Genomic DNA, 20,717 nt, shown 5'->3' on the forward strand with positions numbered 1-20,717 from the left:
TAAGTGCAGGGCTGCAGTCAGTAAAGGGGGTCTTTTTTTCATTCTTTCTTTGGTTTGGAGAGGGAGCCAGTGTGCTAATGGCCCGAGGTTCTTTATCATGGTTGCTGGCGTGGACAGCGGGACCAGAGCCCCTCCTCCTCCTAGGACTGTTCCACGAAAGAGAAGCAAAGCACTGGAACAAGCAGAGCTTAGCCAACACAAACACGCTGTGCAGCTGCCAGATGGGACCAAAAAAAAATGTCAGAACCTCTGCCACGGAGACATGGAGAACAAATAAGAAGGAAGGAAAGGAAACAGAGATAATTCAGGTCAAAACAAAAATAAAAAGGAGAAAGGGTCCAACACATGAAAGACGTGCAAGCAGACGTACGCAGGATCGATCACTGATTCTTTATGCTTTAGGGCAGGAGGAGGATGTGCTCTCTTCCACTTATAGCACATCAACAAACCGACGCATGGATCATACTAAAAGCCCATCTCAGCCATTCATGAGTGGAGCGCACTTTACATTCCATCTAAAGACACTTTACGAGGAAAGACCACAAAGTCTAAATCAGTTCCTGACAACTAACATGAATAGTGGATAACTTCATTATTTTTACAGCATGATTGTTTAATCAATCTTAAGGTTTGATAAATGAAAATGTAAACATGGCATTTTGTTTGTTATTTGTAACTTAAACTATTTAAAACATTTCTTAATTGAAATTTAAATGACATTCAACACAATTTAAATGTCACACTGGCTATTATTGACTGTAAAAATGTAATTACTAAAACTAGAACTGAAAGTGAACCCATAAAACCACAAAAAAAAAAAATCATTAAAAGTAAAACAAAACATAAAAAAACATTAGAAATCCTGTATCGACATGGCACAGCTAAAGAGAAGTTTCTATTCTTGTCTCACTTGACATTTCAAGACCTGATATAAAAGTTTTATTCATTTTTCTGGAGGGTGTATGATCGTGGGAATGAGTACAAAGGAAATAAATTTCTTTCTCCCTGAAGCAAAACTGCAAAAGCTGTTTAAAGCCATTAAACAAATGTTCAGCTGATTTTGTGCACATGCTATACAACAGCAACTCTCAAATATCAACAATTTTGGCTGCAACACAAATGAATAGAATCGTTGCCACGAGAAGTCAAACTGCATGGTCACTATTTTTGATGTAGCTGTTTAAAACTTAAGCATGTTTAAGAGCTTGGAGATCTTGTAATGTACTGGAAAAATTCTTTATAAAGATTTTTTAAAATGCAATTTCAGGTAAAATGCAAAGCATTAATTTAGTGCAGAATCACAAATAAAAAAATAACAAAAAGAAAAATAAAGGACCTTAAGTGTGTCAGAGAATTGATCTACTAGAGCTGTCGTAGAGAAAATTCGGTCTCTCCCTCTTTACTCTCCCTTTACTTGTTTTAAAGCTGTTTGACTTTCTTCTGTTGGGCAGAAAAGATGTTTTGAAGAAATAGTTACAGTTTTTTTTAGCTTTTTTAAAATATATATTTTTTGTGTTCAACAGATTTGGAACCATTTGAGGGGGAGTAAATATCATTTTTGGGTGAATTATCCTTTGAACACATTCTTCAAAACTGACAAAAACAGATTAAAAAAAAGTGTTCAAAAACAGCTGGAGTACAATGGGAAAGAACAGAACGCAGGATGCCCTGGATGTGTAGGAACATGTACCATGGTGCAATGTTATAACAAGTTACTAACAACGCTTGCAACCTTAGACATGGTCAAAACTTTTTTTATAAATAACTTTACAAACTGCAATAAGACACACTTTGTTTCTTCAAAGAGGACACAGAACACTTATCAACAATATCAATATTTGCATCTAAATGAATCTTGGAGAGGAAGTCAAAATTAAAAATTAATCCACTGTCAATCATGGAATATGTCACCTTATCTTTTATTGGAAGCTTTAGCTTTACAGCTTTAAAGTGAACCTTTGGACACACTTCATTCTGTGACAGAGGTGAAACAGCGGTGAACACAACCTGCGCTACAAATAACCACAGCAAAATTCCCCACTCAGCTCAGATAACAAAACACACTTTTTCCATTTTTAACTTTACTTGTAGCTTCTTTTAAACTATTAAACAATTAAAAAGATTTTCAATTTGTAGCAAAAAAAAGAGAAGTTTTGCCACAAAACACAGTGAAAAAAAGATTGCTTCTGCTGCGAATTACTATGTATTTGTAAAACTCAATTCTGACATGGAATGATCAGTAAAAAACATACATTACACTGTTTTCAAAGCCAGGTAAACAAACAAGAATGACAATCACAAGCCTGCTGCATAAACGCACTGAAATCTTAATAAAACAAACATAATAAAAAAAAAACTTAACACTCAAGAAGCACATTATTAAAAAGATTAGAAAATTTGGTTTGATTAAAGAATATGATGTTTTCAAAGACAGAGATTTGAACTGATGCCTTTGTTTTGATGCCAGTAGATACAAGAATGTTACAAACATATTAGCAGCACACCTCCCAACCTGTAGATGTCACCAAGCCAATAACACATGCTAAGATAACCCCTGAAAGCATGTATATGTTCAGCCTGCAAACACTGTTAATAATTATACCAGTTATATCATCATTAACAACCAGCAGCAAATATACAAGCCTTTTAAAATTGTTCTCAAACAGCCATTTGATTCACTCACCCATAAATACAGTACCTTCATCTACGTTATCTGCCCCTACTGAAAGTCCTTTCATCCCATGATATATCCCAGAATGCTGTGCAGCCGAGGCCAGAGTTAGTGACAGGAACAGGCTGAGCGGGAGCGTGCGTTTCAGGCAGCAGTGTTTGCGCTGTATCTGATCCTTAGCTGTGGGACCCAGCTAGGCAGATCAATGGCGCATATTCCCAAAAAGCTTGCCACGGGGTTGTTTAAGCCTGCTAAAGCAGCGGTGACTTCTCCATCTCATGCACAAACACACCAACAAAAAAAGAAAGAAAAAAAGGAAAAGAAAAAATGCGTGCGAGTTCTAGCTAATCTGGGTCCCAGGGTCAGCCCAGGTAATCCCCGCGGAGTGGAGGGGAGAGGAGACTGACCGATCTTAACCCAACCCCGTCAGGATTTTGATTGGCACAACAAGCTGCTCCACAACTTTCTCACTGGTGTCAGTACAAACGGCGCATACCACTGCACAGATGAGGAGGGGTGTCTCGCGTACACACACACACTCACATTCTCCAACCCTCCCTCTTTCTCCGAAAAAGCTCTGGAGGGACGGCAGAACACACGAGCTGCCAGTTCAAGACGGCAAAAAAAAAACTAAATAATAGTTTGTTCTTCCCGCTTATGCATATTCTTCTGGCTAGTTCTTTCCCTCGCTTTCTCTAAAACATTCTCATGGGACTCTGGGAACAAAAGGCTTGAGCAGAAGTTTGTTTGGAACGGAGCTCAGAACTCCACGTGAGCTGAACTCGACTGACACAAACACTTTTATGGGTCTCTAATGTGGAGCAGGGTCATACACTCCACCCACACAGACGAGTTCGGTTTACAGACCTACTCCACACACACACACACACACACATATACAAGCACACACAGTGCTTTCAAGATAAGATAAAAACTGAACCCACTTGCCCTCTCTTTTTAATCAGCATGTGAATATATGAATCAGAATAAGTGGTTGAGGAAACTGCAGCGGCACTGTGTATTTCCAGGTAGCTAAAGAGACACCAGGAAACACTTACACCCACATATGCAAACCAAAACAGCTGCAAATACGCCTGCTCACTGAAAGTGCCCGGGGCTGCTAGAGGCTGAAGGGTCAGGCAGTGTATGTGTATGTGTGTGTGTGTGTGTGTGTGTATGTGTGTGTGAAGCAGATCAGATCATCTCCTTATTACTGCAGCTCAACTCCTGACTCAAAGACACATGCTTTCAATGACCCGCAGCATGGGCTTGTGATCTGCATGGCAGCGGCGCTCACAGAAGTCCTCTGTTACACACACTCTTATTCAGCTCTCTGCACGCCGTTTAGATAGGCTGAAATATAACTGTAATAATGCTGATTCTGTGCAGCAGCTGCTCACACACACTGGCGACAGAGGGATAATCATGTTAGACAGGCTCATCTTAAAATGTACAATAACAGATCTCTGAAGCACATCAAGCATAGGTTGCAGTAACTTGGCTTTTCTGCCATTTTCTGAATGGTAAAAACATGTACAGTAAATGCCAAAAGGGATTTCACAAGTGAGGATTTATTGGAATAATCTTTTTAGGGATATTGTTTGTTAAATCATTTGAACACATTGCTATTCCACAGTAACAGAATGATGAAAATAACCAGTCTGTAAAAGTGCTATGGGTTTTTTGTTTGCCCTAGTTGTTCTTGTGATTTTTACGTCTCATTAAAATAATACATAAATGTTGGTATACTTTATTGAGCAGCAAAACACCCAGAACTTTAACCACAAACCACAGGTTGTCATAGAGCTGCACGATAATTGTTAAAAGATTGCAAGGTTGATTCAAACACCCACGCAACTTATTTGTAAAGAGCAACAATTGACTGTTTCTGTCAAACCTTCAACAAGTCCAATCTCAGCAGATGTTCACATGAGTGTTTCACCCAGATAAAACGGTCATGTATAGCTCTGAAACAACTCAATCCTTTTCAGCCATATGTCATTATTGCTTTGTTACATGTGGCCCGTTTCCACTGTGTGGTACAGTTTGGTTCAGTATGATTTTATGGCCGTTTCCACTGTTAAAAGGTACCTAAAAGCAAACCATACCTTACCACTTTTTGGGCACACTTTGCAAAGGGTACATAGCACGACAAAAGAGTACTACGCAGCTGAACACTATTGGTTTACAGAGAAGCGTCACTCGCACAAAACAAAAAACAAAACAAAAAACTGCATTTTTAAATACCCAGCCGATACATTACATCATAATACTATATACATTTAATAACGAGCCATGGGCGACCCGAGCTCAGATGAAACCTAATCGTCTTGATTCACAGCCACAATGCCAAGAAGAACAAAATCTGCCGTGTCCAGATTTTTATTTATTTTTTATTTTTTACGAGGCGATCGCTTGTTTACACGTTTATATTTCAAATAACAAACTTATTGAGCTGCTGATAATAATGTGCGTATGATTATTGAAGTGCTTCTGACATCCGATCTTTTCATTAACACCACAAACCTAAAAAAACCTGAAAAACTAAAGAGCGAATGATTCTTTCAGCAACCTAATACATAAACAAATAGACATGTTTAACTATTATCATTGCCTTTTGGACTATTATGAACACGGAATGACGGTTTCATGTGCTGGTGGAGATTAAAGATACAGAAAAGAAGTTTGAACTGACTGTGGGCTGTATTTTGTGTTGTTTTTTAACTCAAATAAGGACTAAATGTATGCTGTGTGTAGTTTTTCTGTAATTGGTAACATATCAGATACTGTAAAGGTCTGTATTAGGCTTGGGCAGTAATACGGTAATATGGTATACCGCGAGATCTAAATATAACAAAGGTGTCAGTTTCAATACCGTTATACTGTCATAAAAAACAATGCACTTATAGGAGACAAGTATTAAATATTAAATATTATTTTATTAATGCCTAAAAATGCATATGCGTGAATGTCATCACGGGATAGTGTGGAGAGAAAGGTGAGGTAAAATGGCGAGACGCACACCAAGTGACCTGTTCTTGAAAAAAAAAAAACAACCTCTGCAGTTTGACGGTATTTTCGGTTTCGACCGAAGGAGAAGGGAGACGTGGTAAATATGAACTTGAGGTCTGCATTCCCGCTGCCGTACCACAGGAGCCGCGGTACAGACCAGGTTTATTGCGGTGCAGGAATAAATTTCTGAATAAAGCGTGGGATACACGTCCATGTCTTATTAATGTCTATCCTTGTTTTAATTTTAATTCTATTTTGCTAATTAATTATGGAATTTAATGATTCCTTCCTGGATTAGTCCTACTAAAACTATTAAACTAAAGAATTAACTCACAAATTAATTCATGATATTTAAGCCTGAACAAACGAACACACACAGAATTCAAATCGAATAGATTCTAAAAAGAATTTTTAATTTTAAGTCATAATGTAGCTTAAAGAGAACAATTCTAAGTTCGCACCCGCAATTTTGTCTGCATATCTTAGTTCGCAGCCAAACAGACACAGGCAGAGTGTTTGTGGGGTGAAAGACTCGTCATGGAATGTGCACGGGAGTGAAGCACAGAGAAACTTGATTTTTGCACAATGATACTCCACACCAATCTGAGGCGTTTAGTTTATAGCTATATAAACTATAAAATAGCCATGCAAATTACTGCAATACTACATGTAATAAGATTATTAGAAGCCTAATAAGGTCAACATCATGCGGTTTATGAACCACGAGCGAGACAGAGAACAAAAAGTTATGGTAAAATCAGATGCTCAAGTCATACATAAAATAATGAAATAAAAAATTTGACAGAAGTATGTGATAAGATATGCAGCTGAGCATTAAATGCATATATAAAGGCATTAAATGCATACACACACACACACACACACACACACACACACACACACACACACACACACACACACACACACACACACACACACACACACACACACACACACACACACACACACACACACACACACACACACACACACACACACACACACACACACACACACACACACACACACACACACACACACACACACACACACACACACACACACACACACACAAAATCCCTCGTTGCTCTTGACTAAAGGACTTTTGTAGCTAAACTGTTTTTCTTACAGTGAAGATGCTTAAAGCACATTGTTTCATATTTTTATTCTATTGTATTTATTTTTCTTTCTTTTGCAGGGAGGAAAATAACGGTATACAATTCAAGTCAGAATAATTAGCTCTTATGAATATCAGCAACCCTTTTCCCCCATTTCTGTTTAATGGAAAGAAGTTTTTTTTCAACACATTTCTAAACAGTTTTAATAACTAATTTCTAATAACTGATTTCTTTTACCTTTGCTATGATGACAGCACATAACATTTGACTAAACATTTTTCAAAATACAAGCATTCAAAGGCAGTACAGTAACAGTAGTTTCTTCTGCAGACAATCAAAAATATATATTGCCTAAAGGGGCTAATAATATTGACCCTAAAATAGGTTTCAAAATATTTAAACCTGCTTTTATTCTAGTCAAAATAAAACAAGTAAGACTTTCTCCAGAAGAAAAAAATATAGGAAATACTGTTAAACATCATTAGGGAAATATTTATTTAAAAAAACAATTCTCAGAAGCGCTGATAATTTTGACTTCAACAGTAATCATTTTGAATAATCGTGATTACAATTATGACCAATATAATTGTGATTATGATTTTTTCCAAAATCGAGCAGCCCTATAATAAACGTTTAAAAGCTGCATGTGGTCTATGGAAGCAATCAAATATCAGAAATTACTTTGATGATTTAGATGAAGACTGTATTAATATTCTGTCAGTGAATCATTAGTTCAGGGGATTTGTTCAAATATGCTGATTCATCCAGTAATGAAACAACCAAAATCTTTATGAGTGAGCCATTGAAGCATTCATCAGAGTTTCTAACAATGGTTACATAATTATTATTTAGTTGTACAATACATTATTTTTTGGCCAGTTTAGAACTATAGAAGAATCGTGACCTTTAGATGACTTGCAGAAATGAGTCTTAATCCACATTTTATTTACATTCATGCAGAATCATGCGGCTTTATTAACCAAATTAAAATACAAAACTTTTTTTTTCCATAAACACTCACCTGTTTCAATAAAATAAAATCAATAGTTCACCCATTCTGTTATCAATCACTAACTGTACCAGTATGACTGACTTTCTTCTATAGAACGTAAAGATATTTTAAAGGCAAATGTTGGTAACAGTAGAGAGAGCTTCCATAATAAACTCACAGTATATAAGATCTGATTTCTTCCAAATCAATGATCTTTACTGCCTTATTGAGACTATTTAAAGTGGGTCAAAAAGCATTGCATTAAATTGAATTGTGCAACACCATGTCTTTAAAATATGAACACTTATTTTACCACAGTATTCTCTATGGGCTTTGAGTGCTTAGCTGCAACTACTCACAGCGAATCCATTTAAACGTCTTCATCTTGTTTTCCGTTAGAACAACTGAATGAATGCGTAGGTCTATTTAACTGACAGTATTTTGATTAGATTAAACTGTCTTTGCAGTTCAAAAAATACTTAATGAAATTGAAAATATAGAAACACCAATCTATCACCTTAAGTTTTTCAGTTGGCTAAAAATTCTTGTTCATAAGGCTAATTATTTCTTATAAAAATTATTCCCATTGTATGGAAGAAAACACAAATATAAATCCCAAAGTATCTTCTGTGTTGCACAGAAGAGAAGCGTGAGGAAATTTGTCAGATTTTTTACTTGATGTACTGACCATCAACATTTTTTGCAATGGGTGTTTTGTCAAGGCCATCTTGTTAATAACCTAAATTCAAGTTCAAAGAATAATATAATTTATATTAATGATTTATCAGCATGCATCTAGATTATTACCATGACCCTGAATTCATTATCCATCTCCAGTAGTTGTTGAATCACCACACATCTATTATTATTATTATTATTATTTTTAGAATATCTGCTGGTTATGAAACACACAAGACCAAAACACTAGTATAGACCATTTCAATGTGGTCATGCCATTGGTTTATTGGCCCTGCTTGTTATCAAAACTATTACATAACTGTAACAAGAGGTAATTCAATCATAACTTATTGTAAAAAGCTGTCATAACATTATTTATTAATATGTGGCTCCTTTTGGATTCTCTGAAGCTATAAAAATTTAAAATGTAAAACAGTAAACACGTTAGGACCATTGTTTTTCTTTACACCTCTCAAAATAGTTTATAATATCCAACTTCATCTGCTGTAAAATGATTATCCATTAATATGTGATTTTCGCCCCATAAAAACAGGACAAATCCCCTCGTCAAGAAAACAAACATTTTGAATGAGGCATACAGTCTGAAGGTCAAAGTCTCCTTTGAAAGCATCGTGACCATTGGCAACACCATTTCTCTAATTACATTAGCCTTTATCGGATTTAAATGAATACATTAACCGTTGGCAAGATTTTAAAAGCTGTTACTTTTACTTGCAACAGTAGCTTAAAGCAATGCCTAAATAGATTGGTTAACTTTATCTAATACTCTGCACTGTCTAGACAACATTCGAATAAAATAGTGCTTTAAATAATCCGCGGTAATCAAACAGAAATAACATGCTTTTGCTAATGCAAATTTTGATGCAACATTACAATGTTTACATGATATAATCTGTCCCTGTCAGAATCAGAGAAGCAAAACCAGTGTTTAAAGCATGCATGAATGTGGAAGCGAGACTCTGAAGCTAACTGCACTAAAACAGCTTTAAAGTTGGAGTCTGAAACTCTCATGTTCTTCTCCTATCCCTCTGTGGTCCCTGACAGCAGCATGGAGCCTCTAGGCTGTGCCAAACAGATAAAACAGATTCCTGGAAAGCTGTTCAGACCACCATAAATCAGAGAGAGTATAAGAGACTCTCAAAGCACAGATGCATTTTTGCCTGATAACCTGCGTGCACAGCCTGGGTCTTAAAGCACAGTCAACAGTGTACAAAAACAACCACAAAACACACCCTCTTGTTAAAAAAAACCCAACAACTTCACATCAGGCATGATATAAACACACCCCTACTTATAAAAACATTACGCCTGACATACACCTATTGAAATACTGCATACTGAACACCAGAGGGCTTCTTGAGCACTAAAATGTATCTAAAAAGAGTTCTTCTGCTAGTTTGTCACCAAACCACATGAAGGCAATTCAACCATGAAAGATTGCAATATTGCACATACAAAAACAAAAGGTCCCAAGTCAGGTCGAAATGAATGTTTGTTATTATTGTTGACATTTGTATTTAGCTATGTCATTTTGTCTATTTAACGTTTAGTGAATAATTGGTGACTGCAATACAGTTGTTTTGTTTTAGTCTTGGTGCATTTATTTGATCAAAAACAGAAAAAACAACCAAAAATGTTTTGCAAAATCCTAATGGATAACTAAAAAACTAAAATTGTAATGCAAAGAATTCAACATCTGTTACCAGTCAAATTCATGAGATGAAAAACTTTGCGTGACATCAAATCACATTCAATTTAACACGTCGCAGTGACTTTATTGACTTTACTTGGGAGGCCGCCCAGGTATATTAACTGCTATTATTAACATCCTGTTACACTTTTTTAGTATCCGCCTAATGTAACCAAACATCCAGGATTGATTAGGTAGTAGAAAACCTTCTCTCGTTTACCTGTTTTGTTCTGTGTGCGCGAGACCAGTCAACACTCCTACAGACAGTCTCACGTGCTTTGCAAACCCACAGAGATGTGCTATTTTGAGACTTCATCTGACCAGTGTTTCTAAATCTCCTTAAATGTCCGGGAGTCAATTTTTGCTTTCGTTTTCGCTTTCTAAACAGCTGCGTTTTTGCATTGCCTTTTATTAAAAACTACTTTCCGCCTGGTTTCACAGATGACAGCGCACACAGCCACGAGAACTAGAAAAAGTAAATAAGAGATTCTTTATTCTAAAACTTTACTATATACTCGGAGAGGATGAAATGACTGGTCTAAACTGGCTGGTAAACATATGTACACCATTAGGTTAATTAACGCATTTGCCTTGTTTAAATAATCTATAAAAGTTTTAATCTTGTAATTATTAATTTTTTAGAGAGATTGTCTGTTTTTATTATTCTTCTGTCGTTTATTTCTCTTTTGCTGATTATGTTATTAATTTGATGATGTTAATATATTACATTCTATTATTATGTATGCATATATAAATGCTTAGGCATTCAACAGTGTATAACAGTGTCATAATAAATACAATATACTTTTTATGCGGTGTGTTTCAATCTACCACTACCACAAGTACCACAATATCAAACCTGTGGGAAGCACGACATTCATCAACATACACATTCATAGTGAAAAGCACCCAAGAGAAGAAAAAACTTTTTTTTTTTCAGTACCTGATTCCGTCGCCTTCGGTTTCCAAAATTTCGTCTGACAAGCGTTTTATAGTTTTGACTCTTCTTAGTCAAATAGTAGTACAGCACACAATCAGACACACACTGTAGAACAAGAGAAAGTACAGGTAAATATAAATAGAGATGCATCACTTGGGCTTGGATTTGAAAATAAAATTCAACAAAAAAGCTGTTTCAATCATTCACTGACCATCCAGCAGTCCATCATACTCAATGTCACAAAACAGAAAACTCACCTTCCTCTCCAGAAAAGAGGCGATTAGCCCGAAGTTCTTGGGATGCTGCACAAACCTAAATCACAGAGAACAAAGGTGAGAAAAAGCAGAACATTCCCATTAGGGCTGCACAATATATTGTTTTGGCATTGATATCACAATGTGTGCATCCGCAAAAAAATGTCGGGATTATATTCGACCAGGAGCACAGTTGAGAAAAATGTTATTAGTGTATTAGAGTAATTGCAAAGTTTATATACTCCATCAGAAGTCAAAAAAGAAGCTCATCTGGAAATGCATTTACAGTATAGGCAAAAAAGAATTACTAGATTAGATAACATCAGTCTTATTTCATTTGAACTAAGTGGAAAAAGGTGCTCAGAGCATGTAAATGTCAATTTAATTAAGCACAAGTTCTTCCTTTTATAAATAAAATTACTCAAAAGTTTATAATTTCTGTGTGTTTTTAAGGCATGTGACCGTGAACATTTCAAGCCAGTTTAAAGCATTCAGACACAAGAAATTATGTTTGTAACTTTAGGAACGATAAATTAATTGAATACTGCACGACTCTCAGATGACAAAAAAGCATTGTTTATTTCATATGTATCTTTGCTCTACTGTTTTCAACAATTATTGTAATTGATTTATTATGTTTTTTTTTGTTTATTTATTATTGATTTATTACGTATACACAGATATAATTCACAACAAATCGATCGCAATAAAAAAAAAAATATTGATTGTTTCCAAATGAAGCTATTTATCTGGTGAAATTCTGCTAAATATTGCAAAAAAAGAAAATATGGCAATGTAATTTTTTTCCAATATTGTACAGAAACTGAGCAACATGAGCTGCATTTACTCACTTCTCCCTAAAGATCTCCTTCTCGTGTTCGGTCCAGACATTCATGAACTGGCGGGACTTGTAGACCTTCATGGGGTCATCCATCAGACCGTTCATATTAATAAACTTCACTCTCCGCTGCTCTGAATCGTACATCATGGGAGGAATGACGGACAACTGCCTCATCTGCTTCTCATTGTTCTGAGGAAGACAAAAAAGGTGTTGAGATCCAGCATATCTGTAGAGCACTCCAGTCTCATTCTCAGAGAGCACACGCACATCCCACAGTACATTCACTGACCGTTTGACATGACTGGCCAATAATCAAAAGCTCCAATTCGATTATCCAAAAAACAACTTCTGCCCTCCAGGAAAATAAAATGCCATTTATTCATAAAATTCACCAAGGTTAACCATCTAAATGTGCAACAATTAAAGGTCTAACACAATTGATATTTTATGCACTTAGCAGACTTTTTATTGAAAGCGATTGTACAAAAGCAGAATGAAAGCTATTGAAAAGAGAACTGCGTGATCACCGTTTTTCCACACAGCGGAGCAGCACCAACTGTTTGAACTGTTCTCTTTCATAGAAGCCAGTACATTAAACTAGAACTCTTGTTGGTCTCTGTCTGCTGTCTAAACTGCAAATGTAAACCAGATATTAAGGTGGTTTTTCAGACAGATTAAGCCTAATCCTAGACTAAAACAACCCTTTAGACCAGATTAACAGAAACCTGATTTCTTTGTCATAGTTTTGAATAGTCTTAGGTCTACCGCCTGGTCCAGAATTAAATAAGCTGATAGTTAGGCGTAACCAGTTTAACAGTAATGTGTTACTGTATTCTAATTACATTTTTAGGGAAGGCAGTAATGTAACAAATTACATTTTAAATCTGTGTAATTTGATTACGGTTCCTAAAGGCAATGTAATTGTGTTACTTGCATTACAAATATAGATTTTAAAAGAAAAAAAAAATGACACTGCAACGTCAGTTAATACCCATAAAGCATTTAAATTGCTGGAGATGCAAGCTAAAATGGCTGCTCACAAAAGTGGTTGCTTCTTCAAATGGAAATACAGACATTACATAAATTTTGAGCGTAAAAACAAAAATATTGCTGTGAAATGCAGTCTATGTCCAGTCTCTAAAGAACTTTTGACAGCTCTAAAAGGTGTAGTAGGTGACTGTCTTCAGAAGCATTTTTTGTGCTGGTTGAAAGTCTCTTCACAGTCTAATAGTAATGATTAAAATGTTCATCCAATTAAATAGAGTCGGGCCGACATCTCTCATAATTCTGATAAGTAGCCCAATCTGTCTGTCAGCAAATGCAGATTTAAACAACTGCGCAGCCGTTTGTACGCAGCTCCGCTGACCACCACACGTTCACAAGAGAGCAAGAACTGATAACCTTCATGCTTTGTATGGAATGTACGGATTTTGGTAGACAAATTACCTCAGACAAACAAAGAACACCCTAATACAGCAGTGCTTTTGCATACTATGAATATAATTGATTACAGGTATTTTCTTTATGTCTTCTTTTGTTGAAAAAAAAAAAAAAAAAAAAAGGGTTTGGAACAAGTAAATCATGAAAGAATTTTAGGTTTTGGGTGAACTCTAAGTCTTTTGAATATGTCAAGCTGCTGTGATCAACCCATTGTAAAGTTTTTCAGCTAATATTAAATTACTGAAAGAGCTGCAGTTTACCTTGCACTTTTATATGTTTTAAAATTCTAAATCCTAATTGTGCAGTTTATCTTAACCAGTAACAGGATACCTTGAAACTTCTTGCTATAAAAGACTTTACGTTCTTGACTGCACTCTTTTCAGCTGTCGTTGATGTTAGCTTCTCAGTTGCACATGAATTGAACTTTTCTAAAGTTCATTCCATGTTTTTCCATGTGGCAACCTTAATCCAACTAGTTCTGGCTTGTACAGGTGGTTTTAAATAAATCAAATACATTTTTGTTTTTCATGACTCCATTGTTTATGTGTTAGTAATCTGTACTAAATTTGGCTTTCAGAAAGTCATTTTAAAGTCATGATTTACCATTCCAGATTAAGGCATACTCCTGGTTTAAATTTACACTCTGTCCAGGAAAACACCATGTCATACATAAGTCTTGTATCTATCTTCTGCATTTCAGCACTCATAGGAAATAATGAAGGCTGATGCGTGTTAGAAGGTGCCGCTTCTGGGTGAAGCTCCAAATGTCTGGATAACACACGCAGTGTACAGGAGGCAAACTCAGGCACATCTTTTTTTCTTTAAATTCAGGTTATTTATCAGATATTAAAACGGTGGTTTACCTCCTGCTCCGAGAGGCCGTCAATGATCTCAGAAATCTCATGTTCACTTCTTGCGATGGTGGCAGACAGGCCTGTCCCCCTCTGGCCAACTCTAAATACAGAAAGGATGAAGCATGGTTAGAGAAAGAGTGTCTCTGTTCCTGGCTTTGTTGTCTCCATACCATGTAACAGCGATTTCCCAAGCAAGCTCGCAGACCAGAGTCCCACCCTGTTTCTTCTCCCACAGAAAGCCTTTGAAGCAGTGGTTACAGCTATTGGCAAGATTCCTCTCGGTCTATTCATGAGCTCTGGAGCACTGAAGATTTTGGTTTAGAGACTGTTCCAGCAACAATAGCGACATACTCTGACTTGTCTAAACAATCAAGGCAGGCAAACCGTGCTCACAGAAGTTGGACAGTTTGATCTGAATGAGCGGAACTACAGTATGGAGTACAGCAATCTTTATGAGAGGGAAAACTCATTTAGGGAACAAGACAGATTGCCAGAACTAACAAGAAGGTCTGATGTGGCTTACAATTTGAGATTTTTTTTTCAAAATCGGATTTGTTTTATTACCAATGACTATAACCAAATGATGTTTGTCTCCACTAATGGTTCTGAAATGATAATTTTTAACATAAAAATAACAGTGCTTAAAATCTATGGGCCTGTCTACACCAGGTCTCTTCACACGTTTTTTTTCTGATCATTTAGCCATCTGATTTCTGAAAACAGTTACATTTAAATTTGCCCACATGAATGTGCCGCCTCTAAATGAATATAATTCTAATCTTCAAATCCCACCCTAAAGTGTCAGATACACCTTTTTATTTAATTAATATCATTATTTACAGAAATATAAGCTATATATCTTATTTGGTCTTCAAATGGCTTTATATGAAGGCTGTAAAACATCATTACAAGCGCACAAGGCAGGCTCTGCTATTACTTTCATTATAGTCTAAATTAAACTTCTATTTTTTGTCATACAGTGCATGACATCAATCTTGAGGGTTTTAATTCATTTGTGTATAACACATTCTCTACCCCCAAAATAAATGTGTACCTGTATAAACAAATGAAACACTATATTTTTCTAGTATTAGTCCTCTCTTTTCACAGACACAGACTACAGGAACGTGCTGCGTATTTATTGTGAATGCTGCCATCTTATATTAATTTAATTTGATAAATTCAGAGTCAAAAATAAAACTAAATGAAAAAAATGCAAATGAAACAAACACCTCAAACAGTCACCAGTGGACTTCCATTGCTTATACATTAGCGCTTGTATATCTGATGGTCATATACCCCACAATATGTGCGCTCTCGCATTTTTATTTTTGGGTGAAGTAAAATGTACATATGTGATTTTAACATCTAGATGCACTTAGACCTGTCTAAGGTGAGGGCGTTTAAGGCTGGTTTATACTTCTGTGTCAAGTGATCGGCATGACCTACAGTGCCTGCCTTGCGTGTAGTCGTGCATTTATATTTCTGTGTGCTTTTGCACTGTAGAAAACTAGATAACAAGAAACATTAGCTGGCAGTAGATTATGTTATGCTACTCTATGCCGATTTTCTTCGCAAGTGTTTTATTCTCAATGCTACCTTAATGTAAAAATAGCTAAAACTCACCCATTCAGAGGCAGGAACCATCAGACGTGCAACAACTTTAATCATAAGATAAACACAAAACAAAATTTTCCATGTGGAGCTCCTCCACACGACTCGACACTTGTAAACACTTGCTCCACCGGGCCCGTGGCTCTCAGCACTGTCCAATCACAGAGCTTGCAATACGCGTTGTTGTGAAGTGTAGTTATATTTTTTGAGAGGTGCGCGACAGCACCGGCGTCAGCCATGGTGAGGGGTATGTGACCGCGTGAAGGCTGCGCCAGAGCATATGCATGTGCTTGACACAGAAGTTTAAAAGTATCAGCCTTTACACTGGTCCTTTTCACAGCTGGATAGCTATAACATCAGAAAAAATGCAGGAACTGACTAGGTGTAAAATACATGTAATTTTTAAACTGAAATCTAATTTAAATAAACAATGTACATGAAAATTGAGTATTGTTAAATTATCTTTCATATCCTATTGTTTGTTATTAGCATTTTGATCTGATTTATTTTATAAAAAATATAACTAATAAAACTAATAAATTTATAAAATTCATTCATTCATTTTCTTTTCCAAAGAAGAATGAACTGCCAACTTATCCAGCATATGTTTTTATGCCCTTCCAGCTGCAACGCATCACTGGGAAACATCCATACACACAGACAATTTAGCTTACCCAATTCACCTGTGGGCGAGGCAGTGGCGCAATAGGTAGTGCTCTTGCCTCACAGCAAGAAGGTCGCTGGGTCGCTGGTGAGTTGGGTAGGCTGAATTCTCCGTAGTGCATGAGTATGAGTGTGTGTGTGGATGTTTCCCAGAGATGGGTTGCGGCTGGAAGGGCATCCGCTGCGTAAAAACTTGCTGGATAAGTTGGCGGTTCATTCCGCTGTGGCGACCCCGGATTAATAAAGGGACTACGCCGACAAGAAAATGAATGAATGAATGAATTTACCTGTACCGCATGTCTTTGGACTTGTGTGGGAAACCGGATCACCCAGAGGAAACCCACCCCAACACGAGGAGAACATGCAAACTCCGCACAGAAATGTCAACTGACCCAGCCAAGGCTTGAACAAGTTACCTTCTTTCTGTGAGGCGATTGTGCTACCCACTGCGCCACCATGACGACCATTAATAAAATTATACTAATTAAATTAAACTAATAATTAATTAAAATTATAACTAATAAAAAAACAACAACCCTGAGAAAAGTAAATGACTCACTCACTAACTAAAGTTGTCAAAGCAGTTGTTGACATAATGAACCACATGACTTTACTGACTTTTTGTTTAAAGTATGATAAACAACTTTTCCCTCAGAATCAAGTCATTTATTTGACTCTCACCTCTAGTCTTTTTTTGGTAAACAATTGAACATTAGAAAGCTGCCAAAGAGTCTTATGCAAGACAGGCAGTATCTATAAGTATCTATATGACTTCTGACCCTAGCACCCACAGAATCCTCAATGCTGATTGGCCATCTGCAGAGCCAGGACAGCAACACAGCGCCTTGAGTGTTTACACTAAATGTTACATCACTGTCTGTGTCAAGGAAAAGCAATACTTGTGAATGTGTGTGAATGACAGCGCGTTCACTAGGTCATCATGAAAACTGAGGGGCCTGGCTGACCTCTGGAAACGCTCCTGTTGCTCGCGCTGTTTGCGGATTTCAGGAAACTGCCTCTCGTAGTATTCTCGTGTGCGGCTCTCTTTGGCTTTACGGCGTGGGTTGTTTTCCATACGCTCAACTTTTTTCTCCCACTCTGTCATGAGTTCATCATACCGCTGACAAATTTTCTGCTCCTGAGGAAACAAAAAAAAAACATTTTTTTTTCTTCATTTACATTCAGCTGATTTACCGGATCAATTTTTATAGTCCCTTAAGAAAAAGAAATAAACTTAAAAGAAAGCAATGTTTCTTATTGTATATAAATAACTCCAATATTCTAAATAAATGAAGTAAGCTCACCACAACAAGTTCTCCAGTTGATTACTATTATTCAGTACACTTTTATGGAAGGATGAAATTTATTGCTAATCAACCAAACAATTATTTAGCTGTTAAAATATTTTGGGGCAATCAAACTATATAACAATATTTTGAAGGCTTTTATTAATTAATCTTACTGATTATATGTACACCTAATTTTTGCTTAGTATGGTTTGCAATCAGTGCTTTATTTGAGCCAGAGCCGGAACCCGTTCTGGTAAATGTTAGATTTTTGAGTTCCGTCATTTATTTGAATTGATCTGGCAATAACTATTGCGAAGTGAATACCTGCACTTGTGTGTGTGTGTGTGTGTGTGTGTGTGAGAGACAGAAAGAGAGAGAGAGAGAGAGAGAGAGAGAGAGAGAGAGAGAGAGAGAGAGAGAGAGAGAGAGAGAGAGAGAGAGAAAGAAAGAGAGAAAGAGAGTGAGAGAATGTGAATGAGTCTGAATAAAAACAGCGAGCAAAGATGTGTGGATTGTGTGCATGTAAAGGCAGTCACTTTCAACCAATCAGCTTTCTTACATTTACAATCACTGTTATTGGTTGGTGATTATTGTTTCGTGCGCAGTGAGCAGCGAAAAATAAAAATGGCATAGTGGCCTACCTAAAGAGTATTTGTATTTTCAAAATGCCAGAGATAGTCAAGCATATATTCATTTTTTTTTAAACCATGAGTAAAAAATCTATAATAATAATGAGCCTGATCAAGAGAAGATGAAATTGCGCTGCTGGATCAAGATAGGGGGTAAACAGAAGCAAAGCGATCTCAAATCAGTCAGGAAACACGACAGAAGAGCTAATAATAGTAAAGTGAACTGAATGTCAGTGGTGTTAGTGAACTGAATAGTGATGTTTCATACACGTTTATACATTCATGTATTTATCCATGGTTGGCCCATAACGTTATATTGCATAAAATAATTAAAGACAGTTAAAAAAATGTAATGCTTTATTTTCTTGTTATAACTGCTTAGTAACTGCATGTTCTAGGAAAACAGAAATTGTGTGGTGGACATCCGTCACAGTAACTTTTACTTCCAGGTTTTATTCCAGAAATCATTCATTTACAAATTATGCACTTTTTGCATTGTAATACAAACATAACCATTTTAATAAAATATGATGAAATATGAAACAATCTAAAAATGACCATTTAAAAAAAATAATAATTATATGGTTCGGTATTAATTACATGCCTCAGGGTAAAAATGTAAAAATAATAATGATAATAATGTGCATAATGAATACTGTAAAAAAATATGCATGGATTGTGTGCAAAAATAATTTACATAACTAACTAAACTTTGCTTTTAACTATTTGTTGCAATCAAAAGCATTATCTTTCAAAAGAAAAAAATTCACTTGCACTTTATGTTTTAAAGAAAAACTAGCTGTTTTGCATGTCTGAAAAAAAAAAACTGCTCTTATACAATCACCACTGCTCTTTCGAGAAACAAAACTGCATACCCTGGCCCTAAAGGTGCCCTTTGACTGGAAATCTTGTGGGAAGCAGGAAACAATATATGCCCTGCTAATTTCATCATGTTAACCTGACTCTTAATTCCCTATAACCTGTTATTCTCTGTGATGTTCTTGGCCTGCAATGTGACTTACAAACCTGAAACCACTTACAGAAAGAGACCAAGAAAGATAAGAATGGGAGAGGGAGCGAGCAAAGATAAAGAGGTTCAACAAGAACAGTTGTTCAAAGAAACAAGTGCACTTTAGTCTACACTACAGTACATCCAGGACAAAAAAAGATTTGTTTTCCCTCCTCTCTGAACAGTTAACCTTCCTGTTGGCATTTGGCCATGTCACCACTTTGACTGTTCTTGGTCCAGCAGTTCTGACCGACCGAGTCTGCTAACAAGCAACTGCACTGAACTTTACCTTCCTGAGAACAAACCAATTTAAAAACAGCAATCAAAATGTGCGCAGCTTATTTTTGGAACAGGATTTAAAGAAAACATCCATTATCAACAATCCTGAAGCACAAAAGATAAAGACAGGCAGAAACAAATGGACAATTTTCATAACCATGGGTAATGATCATAGAAAGCAGCCTAAAGAGATCTAGGCAAGACAAGTTAACAAAAACACAAGAAAATCTGATGAAATACAAACTATTTCTTTACTACCTATCAGAAGAAATCAAATGTTTTATAGTCAGTGATATGAAGCATTCTGCAAACAATCTACCGAACAATGCATCTCAATAACAACAAATTAAAATCAGGTTAATGGTAAAATTAGTTTTTCCAGCTAAGCGGTTTAAACTAGCCCATCAACTACAATAAACTAAATTACAAATTACTAATAAATTGTGCTTTTTATGCCGTTTCTCCTCACTTTCCATTAGAAACAAAAATCATCTTCAAAACTTCACCTTCTTTTCTTATTGGTTTTGTGGTGCTATTTATGAAGTTATTATGAAGCAAGCTGGATTTTAATATTTTTGTGAGTGATTTGTCTCTTTATGTGTTTGTTGTATCATGATGCTACTGCCTTGATTTAATTGCCCCTGGTGGGATTAATAAAGTTGTTAAATTTAAAAACTAAAACTACAAATAAAAATACTAAAATCTAAATGAATTATGATAAAAT

At 36.1% G+C, this 20,717-nt stretch overlaps 1 protein-coding gene across 50 annotated transcripts in view; it reads right to left on the bottom strand.

Annotated features, from left to right (window-relative positions):
• ncor1 (nuclear receptor corepressor 1) overlaps window positions 1-20,717 on the bottom strand; it is a 114,839-nt gene that overhangs the window by 60,261 nt on the left and 33,861 nt on the right. For 25 of the 50 annotated variants that reach the window (XM_073949978.1, XM_073949966.1, XM_073949964.1 and 22 more), the window contains 5 exon segments: window positions 17,753-17,925; window positions 14,520-14,610; window positions 12,227-12,405; window positions 11,379-11,433; window positions 11,125-11,226 (listed from right to left, as the gene is read on the bottom strand). In XM_073949978.1, coding sequence (XP_073806079.1) covers window positions 11,125-11,226; window positions 11,379-11,433; window positions 12,227-12,405; window positions 14,520-14,610; window positions 17,753-17,925 — 600 coding nt within the window. 50 annotated transcript variants of the gene reach the window in all.

Source organism: Danio rerio, chromosome 5, assembly GCF_049306965.1.
Source record: "Danio rerio strain Tuebingen ecotype United States chromosome 5, GRCz12tu, whole genome shotgun sequence".
In the NCBI taxonomy this organism is placed as follows: domain Eukaryota; kingdom Metazoa; phylum Chordata; class Actinopteri; order Cypriniformes; family Danionidae; genus Danio; species Danio rerio.